Source organism: Marmota flaviventris, chromosome 3 (genome assembly GCF_047511675.1).
Source record: "Marmota flaviventris isolate mMarFla1 chromosome 3, mMarFla1.hap1, whole genome shotgun sequence".
Taxonomy (NCBI): domain Eukaryota; kingdom Metazoa; phylum Chordata; class Mammalia; order Rodentia; family Sciuridae; genus Marmota; species Marmota flaviventris.
Window position 1 is genome coordinate 41,530,991 of NC_092500.1, and position 22,581 is coordinate 41,553,571.

The window sequence follows — 22,581 nt, forward strand, 5'->3', positions numbered from 1 at the left end:
TCCCGCCGCCCCGCGCCACCGCCCCCGCTGCTTCCCGCGGGCCCCGCGTCCCCCGCCCGCATTGGCTCCCCGGACGAGGTTTCCAGGTACCCGGAAGGGGGAGGGGGCCGAAGCGGACACAATTGGGCGGGTGAGGGCGAAACGCGCGGCTTGGAGCGCCAAGACTGAGAGGGGCGGCCAGCCCGGGCCCTGCCGCCGCGCGATTGGCCGAGGTCGCCCCGCCAGCCGCTTCTGATTGGCTGATGCTCAAATTCAGTCTCAAGGCGCCAGTGGAGGTGTTTTAGCGGGGACCGCGGTACAGACTGGAGTCGCGCTCGCCGCGTAGGAACGCTGGCGCTTCCCGGACGCCGCGGGGTCCCCGCCAGCACAGGGCACTCGGAGCGGGGCTCTGCCTGCCTCGCCTTGCCCTGCCGATGTCGCCGCCCGGCTGCTGATGTCTGCACCCTCTTCCCGCACTGGTGTGGGGCCACGCAGGTCCCCGTAGAGGCAGAAAGCCTCCTTCGCAAAGCGGGAGTAAGTACGCGTGCGGCCCCAGAGCTGGTGGGGAGGCGGGAATTGGGGAAAAGTGGACCCTCCCGCCTGGCTGCCAGGCTGCCACCCTTCTCCTTCCCGGGCTGGCGGAGGATTGAGGTGCTCTACCGCGTGGGGCTCTGTCGCCTCTAGCTCTCAGTGAAATGGACTGGCCTTCCCCATGATTTGGGGTTTATCTTTGGGGTCCGCTTGGAGGCCTGGGAAAGAGCTGCGGAGGTCGCTGAGTGGGTTTGTTCTAGCGATCAGGTTTCCTTCACCCTGATTCAAACCCCCTCAAAGCCTAATTCCTCCCAGTTCTTTGCGCCAAAATTAACTGACCTGCAGAGACCTATACTTTCTGACAGATTTACCCAACACCTTTCAGACTTGGGAACTTTATTTTGCCCTCTTGCTTTTCATAAAGAATTCATATTAATTTTTTTTCTTCCCAGAATTTTGTAATTACTAATCATTTTAAGTGTCCATGTGAGTTTTAGAGAGGGTGGTTTGAGAGTGGCTGCATTCCTGGAAATACCCAGGAGTTGTTTAGGGAAGGGGAAGTTCATGTTCACGAATGAGTAATAAATATTTTTTGGAGGAGAAAATATCTAATGATAAAATGGTTTTCTAAAGTAATTGTGCATTTCAGATGGAGGTGAATTGTTTAACACTAAAAGACCTGATCAATCCCAGGCAGGCCAGATTAGATTTTACAATTGAAGATGGGGAAAATGCACAAAAGGTAAGTACACATAAATATCTTAATGTCTAACATATTAAGAAAAGTGATGTCTAATCCAATTTAGTGTTCCAGAGTACAACTTTTATTTGTATGTATAAGCATTTTAATAATTTTTGATGAACCTAATAGAAATATACTTTTTTTAAAAAATGGAGCCACCTAAAGCACTATTTTTTCAAATCTACTCCCACTCATTGTGCAGTGGAAAGAGAGGTCAGGTTAGATGTAGTATTGGAGCCAACTTATATAAATCAAAGATATGTAGACATAGCAATCAGAAATTTGTAATACTTGCAGTTGTTAAGGGTGGTTTAGCTAATCTTTATAGAAATGTTAGCCTCACTTCCCAAGAAAATAGGCTGTTGTACTTATATAAATGCTGGATTATTAAAATCCTGACAAATATCTTCATACCAACAAACCAGTTGTAGAGACTGTCCATTTGCCCTGTGAGAGCATGATCTGTGCCTACCATATGGGGAGACAAAGTGACCAACATACTCTTTGAATATTTTACAACACTATTGCTAGTTTTGTGCTGAGCCATTAATTCCCCCCCCATCCTTTTTTTTTTTTTTTAATCCCTTGGAATTTGTGATACTGTATCATCAAGAAGCATTACCAAGTAAATTGGTCATAGCAGTATCTAAAATGTCACCTTACCCACATCAGCACAGTTGCACAAAGCAGCAAATGATCTTACCAAAAAGGTGTAATAGCTTGGTAACAATGAACGTCTGAGCACTTTTAGGCAGAGGCAAATACATATAACAAACCTAGTTTTAGAAACTTTGAACATAAAGCTGTGAGTAGCAATTTTCTTAGGCATTGAACTTCTCTGGGATCCTGGTATTATTTTAGGCTTAAAAATCAACAATGAATCTGGTTGCAAAACACCTCTGGTTATATGGATCTTTAAAGAATATTTAACAGCTATTAGCTTTGGATAGGTATAAAATTATATGTTTTTCCAGCATTTGATTTTTATTGGGAAAAGAAGAATACCAAAAATTTTAAAGAGGGCTTTTTAAAAAAATTACCTAAGGCATATGAGGGTAGACATGTCCAGACTTTAAGATATGGTCAGAATTTGGGCTTTAGGAGTTTCAGAGCAAAAGGTTTTTTTTGTAATTAGGATTGTTCCACCTTGAAAGACTATGTATATGTTTATATATAGTCTAAGTCAGTGTGCTCCACGTCTATTCTTCTGGGTCCTTCTACTTATCAAGTACCTTCAACAAGGGCCCTTCTACTATAGTTACCCTCAGTAAGTACTATGTCCATTTGCACTTTGATATTTTAATGGGTGTGCAGAGAAGTTCAGATAACTCAGAAGAGGTTGGGAAAGTGATTAAAATGTTTGAAATAGAATACATAATCAAGGATCATTTCATCTCAGAATGTAAGAGATGGGAACAGAGTGCTTCCTCAGACCACAAGGCGTTTTTTTTTTTTCTTTACTTCCACATTGCTATAGAAGTAAAGGAAAAAGGCTTTCTAGGGATGGTGGGGATTAGAGTCACAGAGACCCAAGTTTGATTTTCTGTTTTGTTTAGCTATGTAACCTCTAATTAAAGCCTATTTTATTTGTTAGTGATTCAGTAGTTTAATGGGTCTCCTAATTTTTCTTAGTCCATTTTTTTTTTCCTTTAAAAAATTAGACCTAATAATAATAATACTGCTCCCACTGGGTTTTTGTAAAGCACCAGTAGCACATACTCTTCACACTGTACTGAACTAAACTGATGGCACAAAGTGAATATGATGCAGGTCTGGCCCCTTGGTCATCAGAGACTTTCAGGGACCCAGATATAAAACTAGCAAACTGTACTATGATTTAATACAGTCCTGAAATAGGAGAGGGAACAAAGTGCCTTGGCAGACTAGAGGAGAAATAAATAAATTCCTAAGAGTTAGAAAGTTTCACAGAGAAGGTTACATTTGGGTTAAGCCCTACTGAATGAGGGAGTTCAACCTATAAGAAAAAAAGAGCAAGTGAGATGGACGTTTCAGATAGAAGAAACAACGTGAGGCTGGGCATTCAAGAAACGTTCAAGAAATCAGTGACCAGAAGCCGGTGATGCTCTGTTGTTCTCTCTGGAAATCCCTCTGAGGGATGGATACCTGGAATGATGTCCTGCTAGATCACTTGTCATTTAGAGGATCTTCTTCCTTGGTGTCTATACATGGGTCAAGATCTATAAGTACTGTTTAATACATGCTTCTTCTGACTACTCATGGAGAAACTTATTTAAAACATAAATTCATTTTAACTTATTACCAAACTTACTACTTCCAGTTGTAGGATTTTAAATAAGACTCCCCTGTACCTTGGGGATGCAAGATCCTGTAATGTATCTGGTGATGGCAAAAGTAAAAAGTGGACATTTGGGGATGGAGTAGTGAATGGTAAAGATTGAGCTGTTGGGAGGACTTGTGAAGTTACTAACACTTGAGCTAGGGGTGTAGGCAGATAGATAGGAAGGGAGCTAGTAAATGAGCAGAAATGAGCAAGGCATGTTTGGGAACAATGCCCCGACTTAGCGGGCATGGCTGTTCTTTAAATGTTATTCACATCTTTGGGGAGTGGTGGAGAAAAAAGGTGAAGTTAACTTGGAATATGTTTGTATGTGTGTGATTTACAGGTAGAAAAATATGTGCAGGAGGCAGCTGGTTTTCTGATACTGGAATTCATTAAAGGTCTAGCCTTGGAACCCAACTTGGGAATTGTTAGCATATAGGTTGACTATTCTAGTCAAACACATGAGATTGGGTGAAGCATCCCAGAGAGAGTAAATGTAAGGGAGGGTTAAGTGTGACTCCTGTGGTTTGTAAGAGCGAAAGAAGAAACCAGTAAAGTAGACTGAGACAGCAGAGTCAGAGGTCTGAAGAGATCCAGGAGAAAAAGTATGGTATTTCAGAAGCTAAGGGGTGAGAGTTTTATAAAGAGCCATCGACACTCATAACTGTTGAGGTCAAATAAGATATTTTACCATTGATGTGATTTGGCAGTTGAGAGGTGACTTAAGGGAGAGGCATGGATTGGAACTTACTATGGTGGTTTGAAAATGCCTGGGAGGAAGGTGGTAGAAAGCCCTCAGTATGAATAACTCCTTGAAAGTGTGCTCTGGCAGGAAGTAGAGTTGTTGATCAATAGCCAGAAGGAGATATTTCCTGACAATAGTAGGATTCCCATAGGCAAAACTTGTCTAATGGCATTAAAGAGAACAAAATGTGTGAGAAACAGCTTAGATGAGATAAAGTTCAGGGCAGATTTAAAGTAAAGCAAGTGGACTGTTGGGGAAAACTGTGGGCTGTGCATGAGAGGGAACAGGAAAAGAGGCTGGTCACATATAGTCAAAGGTCTTGACAATGCTTATGACTAGATATATTATTTGAGGTTTTGGTATGAAAGCTGTATTGTGACAAAACCAGAACTAGAACCAAGATCTTTCAACTACTGAGCCCTTTCTGTAGCTGCATACTGCCATTCAACCTGTCATCATAGCACAGGTACTGTTATTGATGATAATAATAAACATTCATATAGCACTTCATGGATGACAGTGCTTTTGTCTGCATTATCTGAGCTGATCCTCATGGCACCTCTGGCAAGTAATACCTTACTTCCTTTTTGTCAGAAAACTGAAGGTCTATTTCATAGGTAACATTTCTAGGCTTACAGTTGAGAAAGTGATTTCTAAGATTTTGCAGGTTCAAGGCCTGAGGAAGGGAAAGAAAGGGTAAGTTACCAGGCCAGGTACTTTTGTCAGTGCTACTTCTACCAGCCATTGAATTCAGTCCTGGCCTCCCAGGAAGTGGTGTGTCAACCCTCTCTCTCCAGCCAAGGTGATCCAGTTAAGGACTTACTGTTGGCATTGCTACCAGCAGCTGGAGGAATGAATCACTGCTTCCTGCATAGATCTGGGTGCACCCCAGGGTCCTCTGCATTGCTAGGCAGCCTTGCTAGAAAGCTCTTTAGATTAGTCTGAACCTCTTACTTAATGCATAAGGAAACTTGGGGCCAGACAGTAAACAATACGGAGCTGAGACGAACCAGATTGCTAAATTGCCATTCCAGACTCCTTTTCTCTGCCCTGTGCACTGTCAATATAACAAGATAAACAGGTGGAACAGGGTGTGACTAGATTGCAGTTGATGTCCCCTTGAGATTTCAGAACACAATATGCGTGGCATTTTATAATTTTGATGTGGAAATGTAAGACAGTCCTACCTGACCATGTGGACTAACTCTTCTACTTTAAGTATTAAACTGTAGTAAAAATATATCAAAGGATATGAAAAATAATCCATTCTGAATTTATCTCTCACTAGGGAGATAGTAGTAACTTACTGTCTCTGTGAGGACAGGTACTGTAGAGAAACAGTAGATCTCTGTCCACTCAGCAAGCCTGGGCAACACTCTACCATGACCATAACCTCTTGGAATAACTAGGTAATCAAAGCGTAGTGTTCTTCGAGCACCTTGTTTCAGTCAGGTTTTTCGTTGCTGTGACCAAAAGACCAGTAAAGAAAAACTAGAGGAGGAAAGTTTATTTAGGGCTCATGGTTTTAGAGGTCTTGGTACTTAGATGGCAGACTCCATTGCTATGGACCTCAGGTGAGGTAGAACATCATGTCAGAAGGGTATGGTGGAGGAAAACAGCTCAAGACATGGCAATCAAGAAGCATAGAGAACTCTACTCACCAGGGACAAAATAAAAACCCCAAAGGTATGCCACCAGTGACCCACCTCCTCTAGCCACTCCCCGTCTGCCTGTAGTTATTGCCCAGTTAATCCATACCAGTGAATTATGCACTGATTAGGTTTAGGCTCTCATAACCCAATCATTTCACCTCTAACCTTTCTTGTATTATCTTACATATGAATTTTTGGAAGACACCTCATGTCTAAACCCATAACACACTTGTAATAGGCAGGTCATTGTGCCACAAATTGTAAGGACCAAGCCATCTGGAACTGAGCCCCACGGGTGCACAGTCTCATTCCTGAGGCAAGATTATACCTAGGAAGTTAAATAATAATGGGATTTGCTACATTATATCAACTCTAAGTGCCAGAATGAGTGGTAATCAGGAATGAGAAAGGGGGAAAGGTAATAGCTAAGCTTCTTGAGTGTTAGAAACTACCTCGTAACACTTGAGGTTAATATTTTTATGAAATTCATTTTCACTTGATGGAATGGAACAATAGTGGGGTAAGGGAATGTGCTGCTTTCACACTGCTGAGTAGCAGCAGACGCTGACAGGCTGGTTCTGGATCCTGTCAGCATAACCTTTGCCATACTGCCTTTCCTGAGATGCTAGTGAGGATCAGTAGGCTTCTGAGTACCTTTTGTTTGAGCTCTGAAAAAGATATCTTCCTTCCAATTTACACCCAGGACAAACTTAATTCTAGATGCAGAATTTCAGAAACGTCTCCTTTCAGCTGTTTCTTACATACCACAGAATAGGATTGTATGTGACCTCAGGCAAGTTATTTAACCTCTCTGTGCTTTAGTTTTCTTCATCTGTAAACTAGAAAAATAATATACCTATGCCTCAGGATCAGTTGAGGAGTTGGTACATGTATAGTACATAAAATAGGATATGAGACATAGTAAATATTCAGTAATCTCCTTCAAGAGTTCACTTTTAGAATTCTCTATCAGAATGGCTAACTATCAGGGACTAGTTAAAAGATAGATGGATAGATGCAGCCTTCTGGGGTTGGGGTGCTTACTGCTCTTATGCATGAGAAATCACCCCCATCTACTCCCTTCCTGCAACCGTATATACGAGGACAGAACATCACCATGGATAGCTGGCAGCTTCTACTGATCCAAGAAACAAGAGTTGCTTACAAACATAAACTCTAGTTTTTTCCAAGCAACGTTGCCTCTTCACAGTGTTGTTCATGTCTAGGAAAATACTTTTTAAACCACCAACCAGCCAAGATCCAAGCATGCAGTAGCTATAGAGTGATACCTGTACAAGAAAAGGAGTGACAGATATGTAATTAACCTTCATAATCATGTGAGTCACTATTGACAGGAAATGAATTCTACTATAGAAAGAACAGACTATCTTTGGCACTGAATGGCTAGAACAGTTTGCTTTAATAACTTGGTAGTTCCAAATGTAGTTTCTGTGTGCTTAGTCCTTTTTCATAATGGACCCAAATTTAATATTTTTTTAGGATTACTTAAGTCTACTCAAAGTGTGATCTGGAGGCAGGTGGTAGTACATGAACTGCAAAAAAATAAAAATGAAATTTGTGAGTTGAGCATTTAGAAACCTTGATAGCAATTTGATACCATCTGTGGGACATCTGAACTATGGTCAGTGATCTCTTGTTGATTAGGCTGTTGATTGTTTTGAGTGACAAACTTAAGTAACAAACCACTTATGGTGAGAACTGCATATTAGTCCTATAAAGTAAGATCATGTATCAGCATATGGGAGTTTGGAAATTAAAAAACAAAAAAAAACTGGTCCTTTACCATGGATGGAATGAGAAACACTGCTCTAGGAGAAGAACATTAAATAGCTCTCTGGGTTGGCTTAAAATGTATTTTGTTGGATGCATTTTCTGTAACTGTTCCTGCTACTAATTGCTATATTACAAAGTTGTACTACAAAAGCATAATTGCTCTTAACTAGTTAATGCAAACTTCTAAGTAGAGTTTCCAAAAAATCTGGCGCTTAGAAGCAATGTGGACTTAACCCATATTGGCCTTCATCATCCTCAACTATTACAAGCATCTACAGGTTACAAATACATTCATGACTTCTCTTACAGAGAGGTCATGAAAAATATATTTAAAAGAAGTAGATGATTATAATCCATTTCTCACTAGAGCCACAGTTCAATGCCCATAAAACCTCTGTCTAATTTTCATTAATCCAATCCTGAATACCTTTCACTCCTAAACATATGGTACTGTCTGTCTTCCCAGGTCTTAGTAAATGGTGGGAATAAACTTCATTCTTGACTGTCACCTGTCCTTTCTCATACTTGCTAAAAGGTCTCTTTTTTTTAAATAGGAGAATATATTTGTTGATCGATCAAGGATGGCTCCAAAGACTCCAATAAAAAATGAACCAATTGATTTATCAAAGCAAAAAATCTTCACTCCAGAAAGAAATCCCATTACTCCAGTTAAGCTTGTCGACAAACAACAGGTAGAGCCATGGACACCCACAGCTAACCTGAAGATGCTCATTAGTGCTGCCAGTCCAGACATAAGGGACCGGGAGAAGAAAAAGGGACTATTCAGACCCATTGAAAACAAGGATGATGCATTTTCAGACTCTTTACAGGTAAAAAGACTGTGCTCCGCTGGGCGTTGTTAGAACTCAAAAAATTTTACTTGTTTAATTAAAAAGTCAGAATACTTAGTTTTTCAGTTTCTGAAAAATGTCTTTATTTTTTTAATGTCTTTATTTCTACTTATATTTAAGCATATTTTTTATGCTGTAAATATCTTTATGTTTATTTAAACTTAAATCTTTTATTAATAGCTGTATTCTCAACCTATATCTTTTTTTGGTAATGAATGCTTTTTCTCCTTTGTATCATACTCCCTTGATCAGAACAGATTTTAAAATGATGTTTTTATTTAGTTGTAATGATTTTGATTTAATGAAGGAATTTAGTTTTAAAAAAAACTTTGAATTTTAATTTTGCTCGGATCTTAAGTTTAATAGTGTTGACTTGGGAAATCCCATTATGCTCATATATGATCAGTTCATTTGTTTTGGGCTTTATTAATGTTAAACCATCTTTAAATTGCCTGTTCTATGAAGAACCAGAATTGTAAAAGCAGCATGTCTATACTTAAAAAAAAAAAAAAAAAAAAAAAACTCTGGTTATTCATTTTTACTCTTACATCAAAACTTATCTCTAGATTTGTTAAGGAAAGTTACTTACAGATATTAGTGTTCTTAGTTATTTTTTCTCCTTGTGGTATATATTTTAAGCTATAAAATTTGCCAAAATTAAGAAAAAGATGTCCTGAATTTCAACTTGAAATTAATAGAACAAAATTAATTTGGTCTACTATGCATATCATTGCTTTAGTAGAACAGATTCTCTCATATAACTAGATGCACATCATACAGTTTTGAGAGTAATTCCTACATGCTTGAAGCTAGAAAATTTTCATAATTCCTCTTTTAAGTCTAAGCTATTTTTTGGCTTCCTTTCTATATTTGATGTAGAAAGCACAAGGAGCTTGTTTTCAAATCACCAGCTTCATGAGTGGGGGAAATGGCATAGTCTCTGTACTATAGTCTACTCATCTGCAATATAGGAGTTGTGGGCCTGCCCTGATTTAATTGGGATCATAAAAATTAAATAAAATTGTGTGCTTTTTGCTGTCAAAGGAATATAAATATTAGTTTGTTTTTTTTTAATTTTATTGACAAACGATAGAAAAGTAAAAATCATCCAATGGGAATTGTTATAACCTCTTTAGAAGGTAACATAATTAATATCTACTTGCTATAACTAATTTTTAATGTGCCCCCTAAAACAATCAAATTTTTGGCTTTCAACCCAAACTTTATAAGGAGATTTTAACTGATCAGTCACTTGATGTGCTCACTACTATTAGGAAGTAAGTGCCTAAAATTTGAATGGCCTTAAAAGTATTTTAATATCTTTTAAAAACTGGTTCTTTATTGCCTTTTATAGACTGTTTGATCACTGAAGTACCCAGGAACCTACATCCCAGCCCCAAACCAGAACAGAATAACTTACATCTGAATAACCATTTTCCTTAATTTGTATTTATCATTTCTTTGCCATTTTAAAAATCACCCTATTACATGTGTGTATTCCTATATAGTGTTTGGGTTTTAGGCTTTGTAAAATTGAAACTATACATAATATACAGTCTTCTTTTTTCAATCAACATATCTCTTTAAGACTCATTCATATGTTTGCACACAGCTGTAATTCTGTCATTTTCATTGCTGTGTAACTTTCCATTGCATGGATACACCATGATTTATTTCTCCTGTTGGAAGCCATTTGGGTTGTTTGAAGTTTGGGACTAATATGACTTATGAAGCTATGATATGCTTGTTAATGTCTCTTAGAATATATATATACAAGCATTCCCTAGAGCAGTGGTTCTCAAAGTTGTCACTTCAATGTCCCCAAAGGTTTTTTCAGAGGGTCAAAGGAGGTCAAAACTATTTTCAAAATACTACCAAGATATTTGCCATTTGAAGTCTCATTGCCTCCTGAGTGTCTACTGAAACCTTCTAATAACTACAAAATGTGGATATTGTGACAGATTGCATACACAGCAAGCATGAGAATCTCATTCTTTTCTATGAAATCAGATATTAAAGGGATTTGAAAATATATATTATAAAACACTGATCTTTTCTCACTAAACACCTTAACTATCTCAGTTTTAATTTCTAATATGGTAAACATCAATAGAAAAACCCACATAAAAAGCTCTGTAGTATCTTCAGTAATTTTTAGGAATATAAAGGAATCCTGTGAACAAACTATTTGAGAACTACTATTCTAGGGTATGTATTGGGGAATTGCTAGGTCAATGGATATGAAAATGTTTATAATATAATGCCAGATTATTTTCTAAAGTACTGTTAGCTTTCACCACTAATATATAAGCATTTATTGATCCATATCCTCTGTGACACTTGAAATTATCAAACTTACTAAGTTCTGCCAATATTTTTGTACAGTTTATATGTTATTGGGCAATTCATTTACTTTTCCTTGATTATCCAGGAGGTTAAGCTTCTTTCCACATGATTGCTGGCCATGTGTTACCTTCAGTGCAGTGCCTATTTGTGTTCTTTGCCAATTTTTATTGTGGTTTTTTTAATTGATTTGTAGGAGGTGATTATTGACACTAAACCATTATCACCTATATGTGTTACACATATATTCTTTCAGTTTGGTAACTGTCTATTCCTTTTCTGTTGTTTCTTAACGGACAAAAGGTCTTAAGTTTAACATAGTCCTTGTATGTAAATCCTTTCTTTTAAGGCTGATGTTTTTATGTCTATTTAAAGAAATCCTTTCTATTCCAAGGTTAGAAAAATATTCTCCTTTGTCTATATGTGTAGTGAGTCGAGAATACAACTTCATGTTTCTGTGTGTATAATCACTTGTCTCTGCACCATTTATTTGCGAGTTCTTCCTTCCCTCAGTTAGCAGTCCAACCTCAGCCATATGTCAGATCTCCATTTATGTTTGTTGTGTTTCTGGACTCCTTTCTGTTCCATTGGACAGTTGGTCCATTTTTATACCAATACCATATTGTAAAGCAGGACCTTCAACTTATTTTTCTTCAAATGTATTATATGGCTATTCTTGGCCCTTTGTTCTTTCATATATACATTAAATTAGGTTTTAATTGGAATTGCATCAAATCTGTATATTAGCTTGAGATGAGTTAATCTACTTGTGGTACTAAATCCTCCTACCCATGAAGATAGTGTATTTCTCTTAAGTTTTAAGTATTCTCTCACATCTAAGTTATTTTTAGTATTTTATGCAAATAGATTTTTCCAGAATTATTCCTAAAAACCTTATCAGTCTTGCTGGGCATGTTGGTGCATACTTGCAATCCCAGGTGCTTGGGAATCTGAGGCAAAAGAATTGGAAGTTCGAGGCTAGCCTAGATAACTTAATGAGACTGTCTCAAAACAAAATTTTTAAAAAGGACTAGGGGTAGCTCACTGGTATAGCACTTGGTTAGCATGTGTAAGGCCCTGCGTTCAATCCCTCATACTGCCAATAGCAACAATAACCACAAAAATATTATCAGTCTTGTTGCTATTGAAAATTATATCTTTTCAACTTCATGTTTTGATGCTGTTATATAGGAATGCAGCTGATTTCTAAAATACATTGTCTTGTATTTAGCTTCTTTGCTAAATCTTTATTTTTAGTAAATTGGGATTTTTTTTAGCAGGCTGTCATAGCCATTCATATATTCTACAGAATGGAAATGAGGCTTATTCCTTTCTAATCCCTGTGCCTCTATTTCTTTTTCTTGTTCTCATGTGCTAACTAGGATCTCCAATATGGTGTGGAAGAGGAGAAATGAAAATGGGCATTCTTATCATTTTCCTGATTTTAAGGAATGCTTCCAAGGTTTTCCTATTAATATAGATGCTTGCTTTGGGGTTTTTATGAATAGTCTTTATTGAAGTTCTCTCCTATTCCAAGTTTATAAGGACTTTTCTTAAAATCATAAATGAAATTTATCAAATGCTTTTTCTGAATCTTTTGAAATAATCAAATCACTTTTCTTCCTATATCCATTCATTGAAACTTTTATTTTCTTGAACTTTTTCAAATGTGGGTTGATGAGACAATGCTATTGTATACTTGCAATTTAAAAAAAAGAATAAGAACAAAGATTATTATTTAATGACCCTTGTGCAGTTTTATCAACCTTTAGTTGATTGTAAAATGTACAAGTTAGGATATTTAGTGCAGGTCAGTGCATCTCAAACTTACATAATGTCAATATGAATCACCCAATATCTTACGAAAAGGCAGATTCTGGTGCAGCAGGTCTGGGATGAGGCCTGAGATTCTACTTCTCCAACAAGCTCCTGGTGATGCTCATTCAGTTGTTTTCAAAGAGCATGCTAGTAGCAATGGTGTACCAAATAACCTATGTATGATTACATTGTTTATTTAAAAATTTTTAAATAATAGACTCATCCTTGTGTTACAAAGGTGAACAGCTTCAGTCCAGAGAAAGCAATAGGGAAAACATTAAGAAAATTATATTTAAAAATGTATTTTAACTAGAATCTCAGGTGGTGTGGATTGGGATGACCTCCCCACCCCCATTTGCCAGTACCAACCATAGTGATTTCTCCATTAGGATGTTAACCATGACATTTCCCTCCTCCCTTCTATGCCTTTTGTAGCTTGATGTTGGGGACAGTGCTGTGGACGAATTTGAAAAGCAGAGGCCAAGCAGAAAACAGAAAAGTTTAGGACTGCTGTGCCAGAAGTTTCTAGCTCGCTATCCAAGTTATCCCTTGTCAACTGAGAAAACTACCATCTCTCTAGATGAAGTTGCTGTCAGTCTTGGTATGTATCAACAGATTACCTAGAGGCCTGTCTCCAGTTACAGTGGGAAACTGGTTTCCTTGGGCAGGCAAAAGGTTTCAAGTGGCCTCTTTTATTAACTAAAGAATGCTCTTTCCAAAAGGATGGGACAGAGGAGCAGGAAGAGCTTTGTTCATCACCATCAAATTTCTCTTCATTCTAGGAAGCGTCCTAGTCCAAATAAAAATGCAGGGTTTTTTTTTTGGGGGGGGGGGCAGTGTTTTAACTTTAAAAAATATTTTTGTAAGAGGCAACATTTTTTGAGACTTAGATTATAAATTAACATCTCATTTCATTTATTTATTTTAATGTGATGCTGAGGATCGAAACATGCTAGGCAAGTTTTCTGCCACTGAGCTACATTCCTAGCCCCTAACATCTCATTTTAAATTCATCTTCAGACAGACTCAGAAAATATTTAGAATTATCCTGTTTTGTTTTTAATAATGTTTTTAAGAGATCCTACAGAAGTGGTTTTATTTCCTTTATATTTGAGAGCAAGAGCATTGTGTTTGAAACTGTATACCATGATATTCACAGCAAGCATGTCAAACAATAAAAAGCACATCTGGACATAACTCAAACAGTTAAACCTCATAACAAAGAAGAATACCCGTGTTCACGTGGCATAAGCATGTATAATGTGTGATGGGTATACAGGCTGTGATATATGTACAGCTGCTTCAGAATAGAGACCCCTAGTGGATATGGATTGTAGTTGGATTCAGGATGATCATGTTGGTAATCTTTAAAAATACAGAAATCACAATGATCTGAAGGTATAAGTGTCCCCTTAAAAAATAAGATTTTACATACCAGGGAAAAAATATTTTGAAGAAATCAGCTAAGTAGATAAATGACCAGTATTTTGTTTGTTTCTTAATCTTATTCCTTTCATAGCCCAGAAAAAATGTGCCCCAATAGATCAGTGTCAATCTGAATTATTCAAACTGATAGCTAAGAAGATGATTTTGGTTGCTGGAAACAGATAATGAGTAGGCAGTGAGTTTTGGGAAAACTGTGAGCTGAGCTTTGAGTTAGATGGAGTAGATTTGAAACCCAGCTCTTGAGGCTGTAAGAGCTTTAAAAAAGTTAATTAATCTTGTCTATACCATAGGGACCACAGCAACAGAGACATTGCAAAGATGGGAATAATGGAATAACATGCCTAACTTAGTCCTTGGCATGGGTAGTTCTTGCTATTATATGGAACAGTTTCTACTCAGTTCTTACTAGATTGTTCCCTTCTCCCCGAGACCTGTCAGCCTCCATAACTAGAAAGAAGTAGAGTGCTGGGGTTAGGGATTTGTTTTGAAACCTAGAAGTATAATGCAATTTTCTCAGATTTCTGATAATCAAACAAGAAAATGAGCCAGGTGGACAGAGGCCCAGTGAAGAGCCCGTTGAGGCACAGGGTCCTGGAAACTAGTCTTAAAGAAAATAAGAGTAAAATAATAGCTTATTCAGTGTCCTCACTGGAAAGGAAGTATCCAACTTCCATTCAGGGGTCTTAACTGATGTCATTGTAGAAAAAAGATGTTGGAGAAATTTGTTCCAGTTCCCAGAGAGGATGGAAGAGTGGACTTCTCTCATCTGGGCTGCAGATCATTCTGGAACAGAACTCCAGAGGTTTTTTTAACAGCTTTCTAATGCCTGTAATTACTGATCTGCCAAGTAAGCATGCCATTTCTCTTCACATGAGTTTGGGAATGGGATCCCTTCCTAGAAGCTATTTCATTGGTGATCATCCTCTGGGGGTGAATCCAAACTCCCTGATATACCTGGGTTACAAGCTGCAAAACCATAGTTTAATCAAGGATAAGCAGAACATTCAAATATTATTTCCCAGATTCTGGTGCCATGTAGATCTGACACTGATATTATGGGTAAGAATTTAAAGAAGTGGGAATGACTTTTAGTAGAAAACAGCACAGCCTCTGAAACTATTTTACTAGGTTGAGAGTTACTCTCAATAAGCTCCATAGGGAACTAAACTAAGGGAAAGGTGGCAACAGTTGGTAATTCCTTAACTGTACAATTAATGTCATGACTAGAATTAATAAGACTAGCTCAATACAAATGAACAGGGGCTGTGGTTGTAGCTCAGTGGTAGAGCACTTACCTAGTATGTGTGAGGCACTAGGTTTATAATCCTCAGCACCACATTAAGAAATAAATAAAATAAAGGTATTGTGTCCATCTACAACTTTTTAAAAAAATTAAAAATACAAATGAAAAAGAAGGCTGAATGCTAGGGGGAACCTTTCTGAGAGAGCAAGCCCCCAGAGTAATCTATAGGTCTAAAGACCTGTGAAATGGAACTTTTTAGTGCATCAACCCCCAGTTAAAGATTGAAATTGTGAATGATTAAGCAGACAAGTAACTGTTAGGTTGGTTTTTACCAATACTACCCGCTAAGCACCCTTTGTGCATAGATAAACATCTTATTCTCCAAGTGGTCAGGATCTTCTTTTATTTTGCTTGGGATGTCTAGCCACTAGATGGAGACTTAACAGCTTGTTATCAAATATGAAATAACAAAATAGCTGGGCATATGGCTGGCCCTGGGGTGTCTCACTTGCATTCACATGACATTTCTAATGGGAAGGTTTATAGATTGTCACACTCTAAACAAGATCTGTTAATATGTGAAAACAAACTGGAATCAAGAACCAGGCACTTGTGGTCAAGGGGCTGCTGGCTGCTCCTGCCAGCACCTTCTTGCAGGCACCTGCTACCAAAGCCTAAGCTTCCGAGTAGGGCGGATTTTTCAGGGTCATGAGCTGAAATGTTCTGATGTGACTGTGAAGTGCCTCTTTGTACGTGTGATAGAACTTCCCCTCAGCTCCAGAATTTCCTTTTAATTTGGTGGCTTTCTCACATTAAATCTTTGAAGGGCCTAAAGCTATATTCACTGAGTCTGATCTGATTACATAACAGCTTCTGGCATGTGCAATGAAAGAGGGAATCTTTGTAGCTGGTCTGGTTTTTTGTAAGGTTTTTGTTATGGATACTTAGATGAGAGCAAAAAAGAACAGTGGGCCTGGGGGCCTGTTGCACAACAGAATGAGTCCTAGACATGAGACTTTTTAAAAAATCTATTTCTACTGTGACCTCTTATGTTAGCAGGGATTTTAGGTTATCTCTAATGCTATGTAAAATATTTAGAGAAAATTAACACCAACTGGTGACCCTTTACATTTATGGTCACATTTAATCCTCGTCATTTTATGAGATAAATTCCAAGGCACAGAAAGGTTAAATAACTTCCAGGATCACCCAACTAGTAAGGGATAGATCAAGGATTCAAATCCAGGCAGTCTGACCCAGAGCCCTCCACAGTGATTATTTTTGGTAATTCAGTGGATAGCTCATAATCTTAGCTACTTCAGTAGTATAGGGAAAGTGGGAGGAAACTGATGAATTGCAGAATTGCAGTGGTCACCTGTCTGTGCTTCATTGTTGGACTGCTTGGCAGGATATGGTAAAAGAGAACACAGGGAGAGTTGTCAGTAGCCATGATGAGAAAAAGGAGACTCATGTTCTTCCAGCCCTGGATATAGCTTCCTCTAGCCATTTGAAAAGGGTACCCAAAGCCCTTTTACCATTCACTTGCTTCACTGGGCCATTAAGAGTTTTCAAGTTTAGCCAGGCATGGTGTCGCACCTCTGTAATTTCAGCGACTTAGGAGGCCAAGACAGTAAGATTGCAAGTTCAATGCTAGCCTCAGCAACTTAGCAAGGCCCTAAGCAACTCAGTGAGACCCTGTCTCAAAATAAAAAATAAAAAGGGTTGGGGATGTGGCTCAGTAGTAAAGTCCCCTGGATTCGATCCCAAGTACCCCTCCTCACAGAAAAGAAAGTTTTCAAGATTATATTTTTACATCATTCAAACCCTAAGAAAGGATTGTCCAATAATAATGTGGCAGTTGTTAGTTTATTTTATAGTCTGTATAATTGGGAATACAAGCCACAATCATCCATCCATTCATCATTCATCCAGTAGACATACTGTTATGCATATTATTCAATACTACCAGTTCTAATATGTACAAATATTTGTGTGGTTATCCTGAAGGGTCTAAAGAATAGGTGCTGTACCATTATGTCACGCAGATGGAACTATTCACCATCTTGAGGAGGGTGTTCTAGATTAGATCTGTTTGGACTGCATCAAAAGAAGAAAAAAAAATTCTGTTGCTTGCATCCTTACGGGTTGAATTTATTGATCATTCACATCTGATGGGCATTACATTGGGCACCATACAAAGTAGTTCCCAGACTTGGTCCATGTTCATCTGCATCATGTCTGTTTGCTTCTATTTTTCAAACAGGTGTGGAAAGGAGACGCATCTATGACATTGTAAATGTGCTAGAGTCACTGCATCTGGTCAGCCGGGTGGCCAAGAATCAGTATGGCTGGCATGGACGGCATAGCCTGCCAAAAACCCTTAGGACCCTCCAGAGACTTGGAGAGGAGCAGAAATATGAAGAGCAGATGGCCTACCTCCAACAGAAGGAACTGGACCTGATGGATTATAAATTTGGAGAACGCAGAAAAGATGGTTGTCCAGATTCCCAAGATCAACAGTTACTGGATTTCTCTGAACCTGACTATCCCTCTTGTGAGTCCATTGTAACCTCATGAATAATGGCAGAAAGATCGATGATCTTTTCTGAAGAGACTCACTAGTAGAATGAGAAGTGCCAGATTGATAAACCAGAGGAAGATGTCCCTTTATTTTTTACTGAAGAAAGGGAGACAGATGGCTTCCCAACTGGGCCATCAGCACCGCACCTGACTTAAAATCAGTCTGGTGGCAGTTCACTTGGTATTTGGCATGTCTGGACCATGGATCATGTAGTGCTCCCCGTTATAGATTGATGGGCCCATTCTGTTTTCTTTTTATGATAATTTATTTTGAAGTTATCTTCTCAATTTTTTAATTATATGTTGGAGTAGATTACATAGAAGAGAGCTTCATTAACAAAGTATTGATAAAAAGACAGACAACCCTCTCCTTCATTTTGTACAGAATTTTAAAAATTTGTATCTGCATTGTTCTCGCCTTTCCGCAACTAATATTTTTCTTCTTTCCATTTTTGCCATTGATCTTCATCATTCTCACCCTCCTCCTCGTTGGCAAGATGACAAAGCATGAAAGAAGGGTGGGCCTGGTTTTCATTAGATTCACTAAAAGTCAGGCCTTTTAGTTGCACTGCACGAGGCAGCACTTATCCTTCCACAGCCACCTGCCAGGGGTGGTTTACCTGCCATCCACAAGGCACACATCTAATGAGTCTGTTTATGTAGATCTTATCTGTTCCCCTGTTTCTGAAAACTCTTGAATAGGGCACCTAACTATGTTTTTAGGGTATATTTTTTTATATTGTGAGCACAAAGAAAGAAAAATGGAGTTCTTGCTTTTGAGAGGAGAGTTGACGTTCTGTAAACAGTTCCTGATCCCTACCCTCTCTTTTTATCTGTCTACATTAATCTTTTCAAAATGTTCCTTCAGAAAAATTACCACATGGATTCTGTTTTATAACATATAAGTAGAAAGTGTTAAGAGCAGTTTTAAATACACGTAAGAGGTTATGCATATGACAGAGTGATTTTATAGGCCATAAGAAAATCCTTCTTATTTCTTTATGAGCTGATATTTGTGATGTGTGTCCAGTAGGCTTCTGCCTGTGACAAGGATGATCCTTCCATATGCTGGTGGCATTGGATAGTTATGGCAAACAACTATCCAATGATAGTCTTTCATGTGGTAAATTCCATGTTTTGATGTTCTTGTTTCCTCCCCTGTGTAGCATCTGCAAACAGTAGAAAAGATAAGTCTCTGAGAATTATGAGTCAGAAGTTTGTCATGCTGTTCCTTGTCTCCAAAACCAAGATTGTTACTTTGGATGTGGCTGCCAAGATACTGATAGAAGAAAGCCAGGATACCCCAGATCATAGTAAATTTAAAAGTAAGAATTTTCACCTCAATCCATTTAAGCACAAAAGGGTGGTATTTCATATGTTGGTATCTTCTACCTCTGAGATTAAAAAATATACATACTATTTTTGAGGAATGTGCTCATAAAAGTACTTTTGCTATGAGGATAAGCTAGTCACATAATTGAATTTCCATTAAATTCCTGTCAGAAGCCTTTTCCTCAACTGTTACAGGGTACAGTAGAAGCAGAATGCCATCCCAAGAACAACGGTCAGGGAGGGTATGGATTACTTTGCATTTCTCTTTAGAGACAGAATATCTGAGTTTTCTTTCCCCTTTTTTCCCCACCCCCTGCCTACTCTTCTGAAGGGTGGAGATGAAAGTTGTCTACAGGTAAGAAACAGAGGAATGGTCAGGGCCCGGGTGGTGGGACGTGGATGCTGGACAGCTAGAGATTTTCCAGATGACACACTTAATGCCATCCTCCTTATCCATTGAGCCAGTGCCCTGGGCTCCTGGCAGTCCTTTCAAGCTGGGAAATCATGAGCTCATCATTTGCTAGCTTCTACCTGTTTCCCCCCACCAAACTAGGATGATGGCTACCTTGTGGGTGAAATGCCTGGATAAAATCCAAATCTGTTAGGAAGATGGTGAAAACTTGATATTTTTAGATAATAATCCAATGTCTTTGCTTGATCTGAGTCCTGAAGTCAGGTGGATTTCATACCTGTTAAGTTTCTTGAATAGAAATACTTTATGGTTTTTCCCCTAATATCTGCATTTTTCAAAGGTCTCTCCCCAAACCATAAGATTCAGAGAACACACTGCAGCGTGGTCAGAATGCCAGATGAGGAGCTGCTGTCTTTAGCACAGTTGTACCTCATGACATTGAGTTCCTGTGTTCCCAGAGTGCAGCCTTGTAGGAAGCCCTGGGGAATCCCTGTCATTTTTACAGGCCAGCTCCCTATGAAGCAGGTGCCACAACCTCTTGCTGGGAGAAAACTCAGGACAAGCTCTTAATGTGCCACATATCAGAATTACATTTATTAAGCCTTTAATCATGTCCTCCCATGGTGTTTCTGCAATCACAGTGCTCCCTGCCTATCACCAGATGCTCTCTTCTAAGAGGTGTGAAGTTGTGGAAATGGAAGGACATAGTGACCTTCCTTTAATATTTGTCTTCATACACATCCAATGCATAAATCTTGGGTACTTTCATGATAGAGCCATTAGTCTCATCCCACCCCACTCTTTTTGAGGTTTATATGATATCTGAAAAACATTACCTGTCACATAAACTGAAATTTAATGGTGTCACAGAAGGGATGACCATAATTGTGTTTTATATCTTCAAGCAAAGGTACGACGCCTCTATGATATAGCCAATGTTCTGACCAGCTTGGCTCTGATAAAGAAAGTGCATGTAACAGAAGAGCGAGGCCGTAAACCAGCCTTCAAATGGATCGGGCCTGTGGACTTCAGCTCCAGTGGTAAGGAGGCATGGTTTTGCTAGGGATCTATTTTTATTATAATCCCTAATTCCTTTTCCAAGTTGTCATCTACCACACAGTGAAATTGATCTTCTTTTCTCAATAATCCAAGTGACATACAAAATTAGGGTAGTGATTTCACTCATTTTATTAGCCTAAAAATGGTATGTACTGGTTGGCTCACAGTAGTAAGGGAACTAGAAGCTTATAATCACGGGCATGTCTACAACTATTAAATTATAGCTTTTGTTGGGCGTAGTGTTGCACGCCTGTAATCCCAACAACTGAGAAGGCTGAGACAGGAGGACTGCCCACTTAGCAACTTAGTGAGACCCTGTCTCAACATAAAAAATAAAAACCACTACTAGGGATTATCTTGGTGGTAAAGTGTCCCTGGGTTTAGTCCCTCCAGAAATTTAAAAAATAAAAATTTTAAAAAATTACAGCTCTTCATAATTTTTTATTTTGTTCTGGAGCTTTTACCTGGAAGTTTGGCAGTAAGAATTTAAAGTGATACTTCTTTTGAACTCTGGTTTTTTCTATATTAGCAGAATAAAACATTATTTTTCAGTGAAATCCCAAATAATGTAAAAACTATGTCAGTTACTATTGTAAATCTAATATATGGTAAGATTGCTTCTAAATGTAATATGGATATAATGAGCCCTTTTGTAATTGATCTGAAAAGTTACAAATGTCATAATTTTAACTAAAAAGATGTGAAAGGTGGTATTATCTTCTGCTTATTGCACAGGTAATATCTAAGCAATCAGGGACTAGATCCTACTGCAACAGATATGCCTGGGAAAAAGCCATTAAAGTTATTTTTAAATTATCCTTTCAATTTCGGCTTAGTGGTATAAATTCATGCCACTTAACTCAGGCTTATAAAAGATATCATTCTCTACCTCACTTGTTAAATACACATTATTCACTTAGGAGCTAGATGAAACCTCTTAAAATCAAGTATAATTCAACACACCAAGTACTTAGTAAGTATGGATTGTGCAGATTACTGTCCTACTTGCCATGAGAAATTTAAGATGTTTGTGATGCAGTCCCCGCCTTCATGATATATACAACTTTGCCATTTTCTGCTTCTCTGCCTTTGGCTTCTGTTCTCTTCACCTGTGAAACCGTCTGCTTTTCAACATTAATAGGTCACACATCACTTAACAGGCACATGTTCAGAAAAATGTGTTGTTAGGAGATTTCATCATGGTACACAAACTAAGACTACTATAAAGTCACTAGGCAATATGATCTCATGAGACCACGGCTGTATAATATGGTCTGTCCTTGATCCAAACATCTTCAAATGGCATGTGACTATATTTTACTCAGCCTTCAAGATCTGGCTCAGTTATCAACTCTTCCCTGATGTTTTCTCTAATCACCCAGAGCAGACTATCTCATTTTAGCAACTGCAATTTAGTATTGTGTTGTTTTACTTGATGAAGTTGATACTGTGGGTTTTCCCTTGCCCTGCACATTTGGGGCCAGACATCATTATTCATCTTGCATCACCTCATAGTACCAAGAACAGTGCCTTGATTATGTTAGTTAACTAATAAGCTTCTATAGAAGGTGCATAATTAGCATATGTAAGAGGATACAGGTTTAGTTCTGATAGACTCTTAGGTTTTAGAGGGGTGAAAAAATAGCATATGTAAGAATAAATCTGGGATATGCTGGAGAGATGAGCCACTCTGACTTAAATGCTGAGAGTAGGATTAAGAGTACATGAGATAAAGGCTGGGGCTGGGGCTCA

The 22,581-nt window shown here is 38.4% G+C and overlaps 1 protein-coding gene across 1 annotated transcript in view; it reads left to right on the forward strand.

Moving 5' to 3' along the window:
* Nucleotides 1–1,159: 1,159 nt before the first annotated feature.
* Nucleotides 1,160–22,581, forward strand: part of E2f7 (E2F transcription factor 7) — a 38,865-nt gene continuing 17,443 nt past the window's right edge. The window contains exons 1-6 of the mRNA XM_027930361.2: nt 1,160–1,252; nt 8,300–8,575; nt 13,193–13,358; nt 17,710–18,000; nt 19,193–19,351; nt 20,676–20,810. Coding sequence (XP_027786162.2) covers nt 1,160–1,252; nt 8,300–8,575; nt 13,193–13,358; nt 17,710–18,000; nt 19,193–19,351; nt 20,676–20,810 — 1,120 coding nt within the window. The remainder of the gene's footprint in view (nt 1,253–8,299; nt 8,576–13,192; nt 13,359–17,709; nt 18,001–19,192; nt 19,352–20,675; nt 20,811–22,581) is intronic.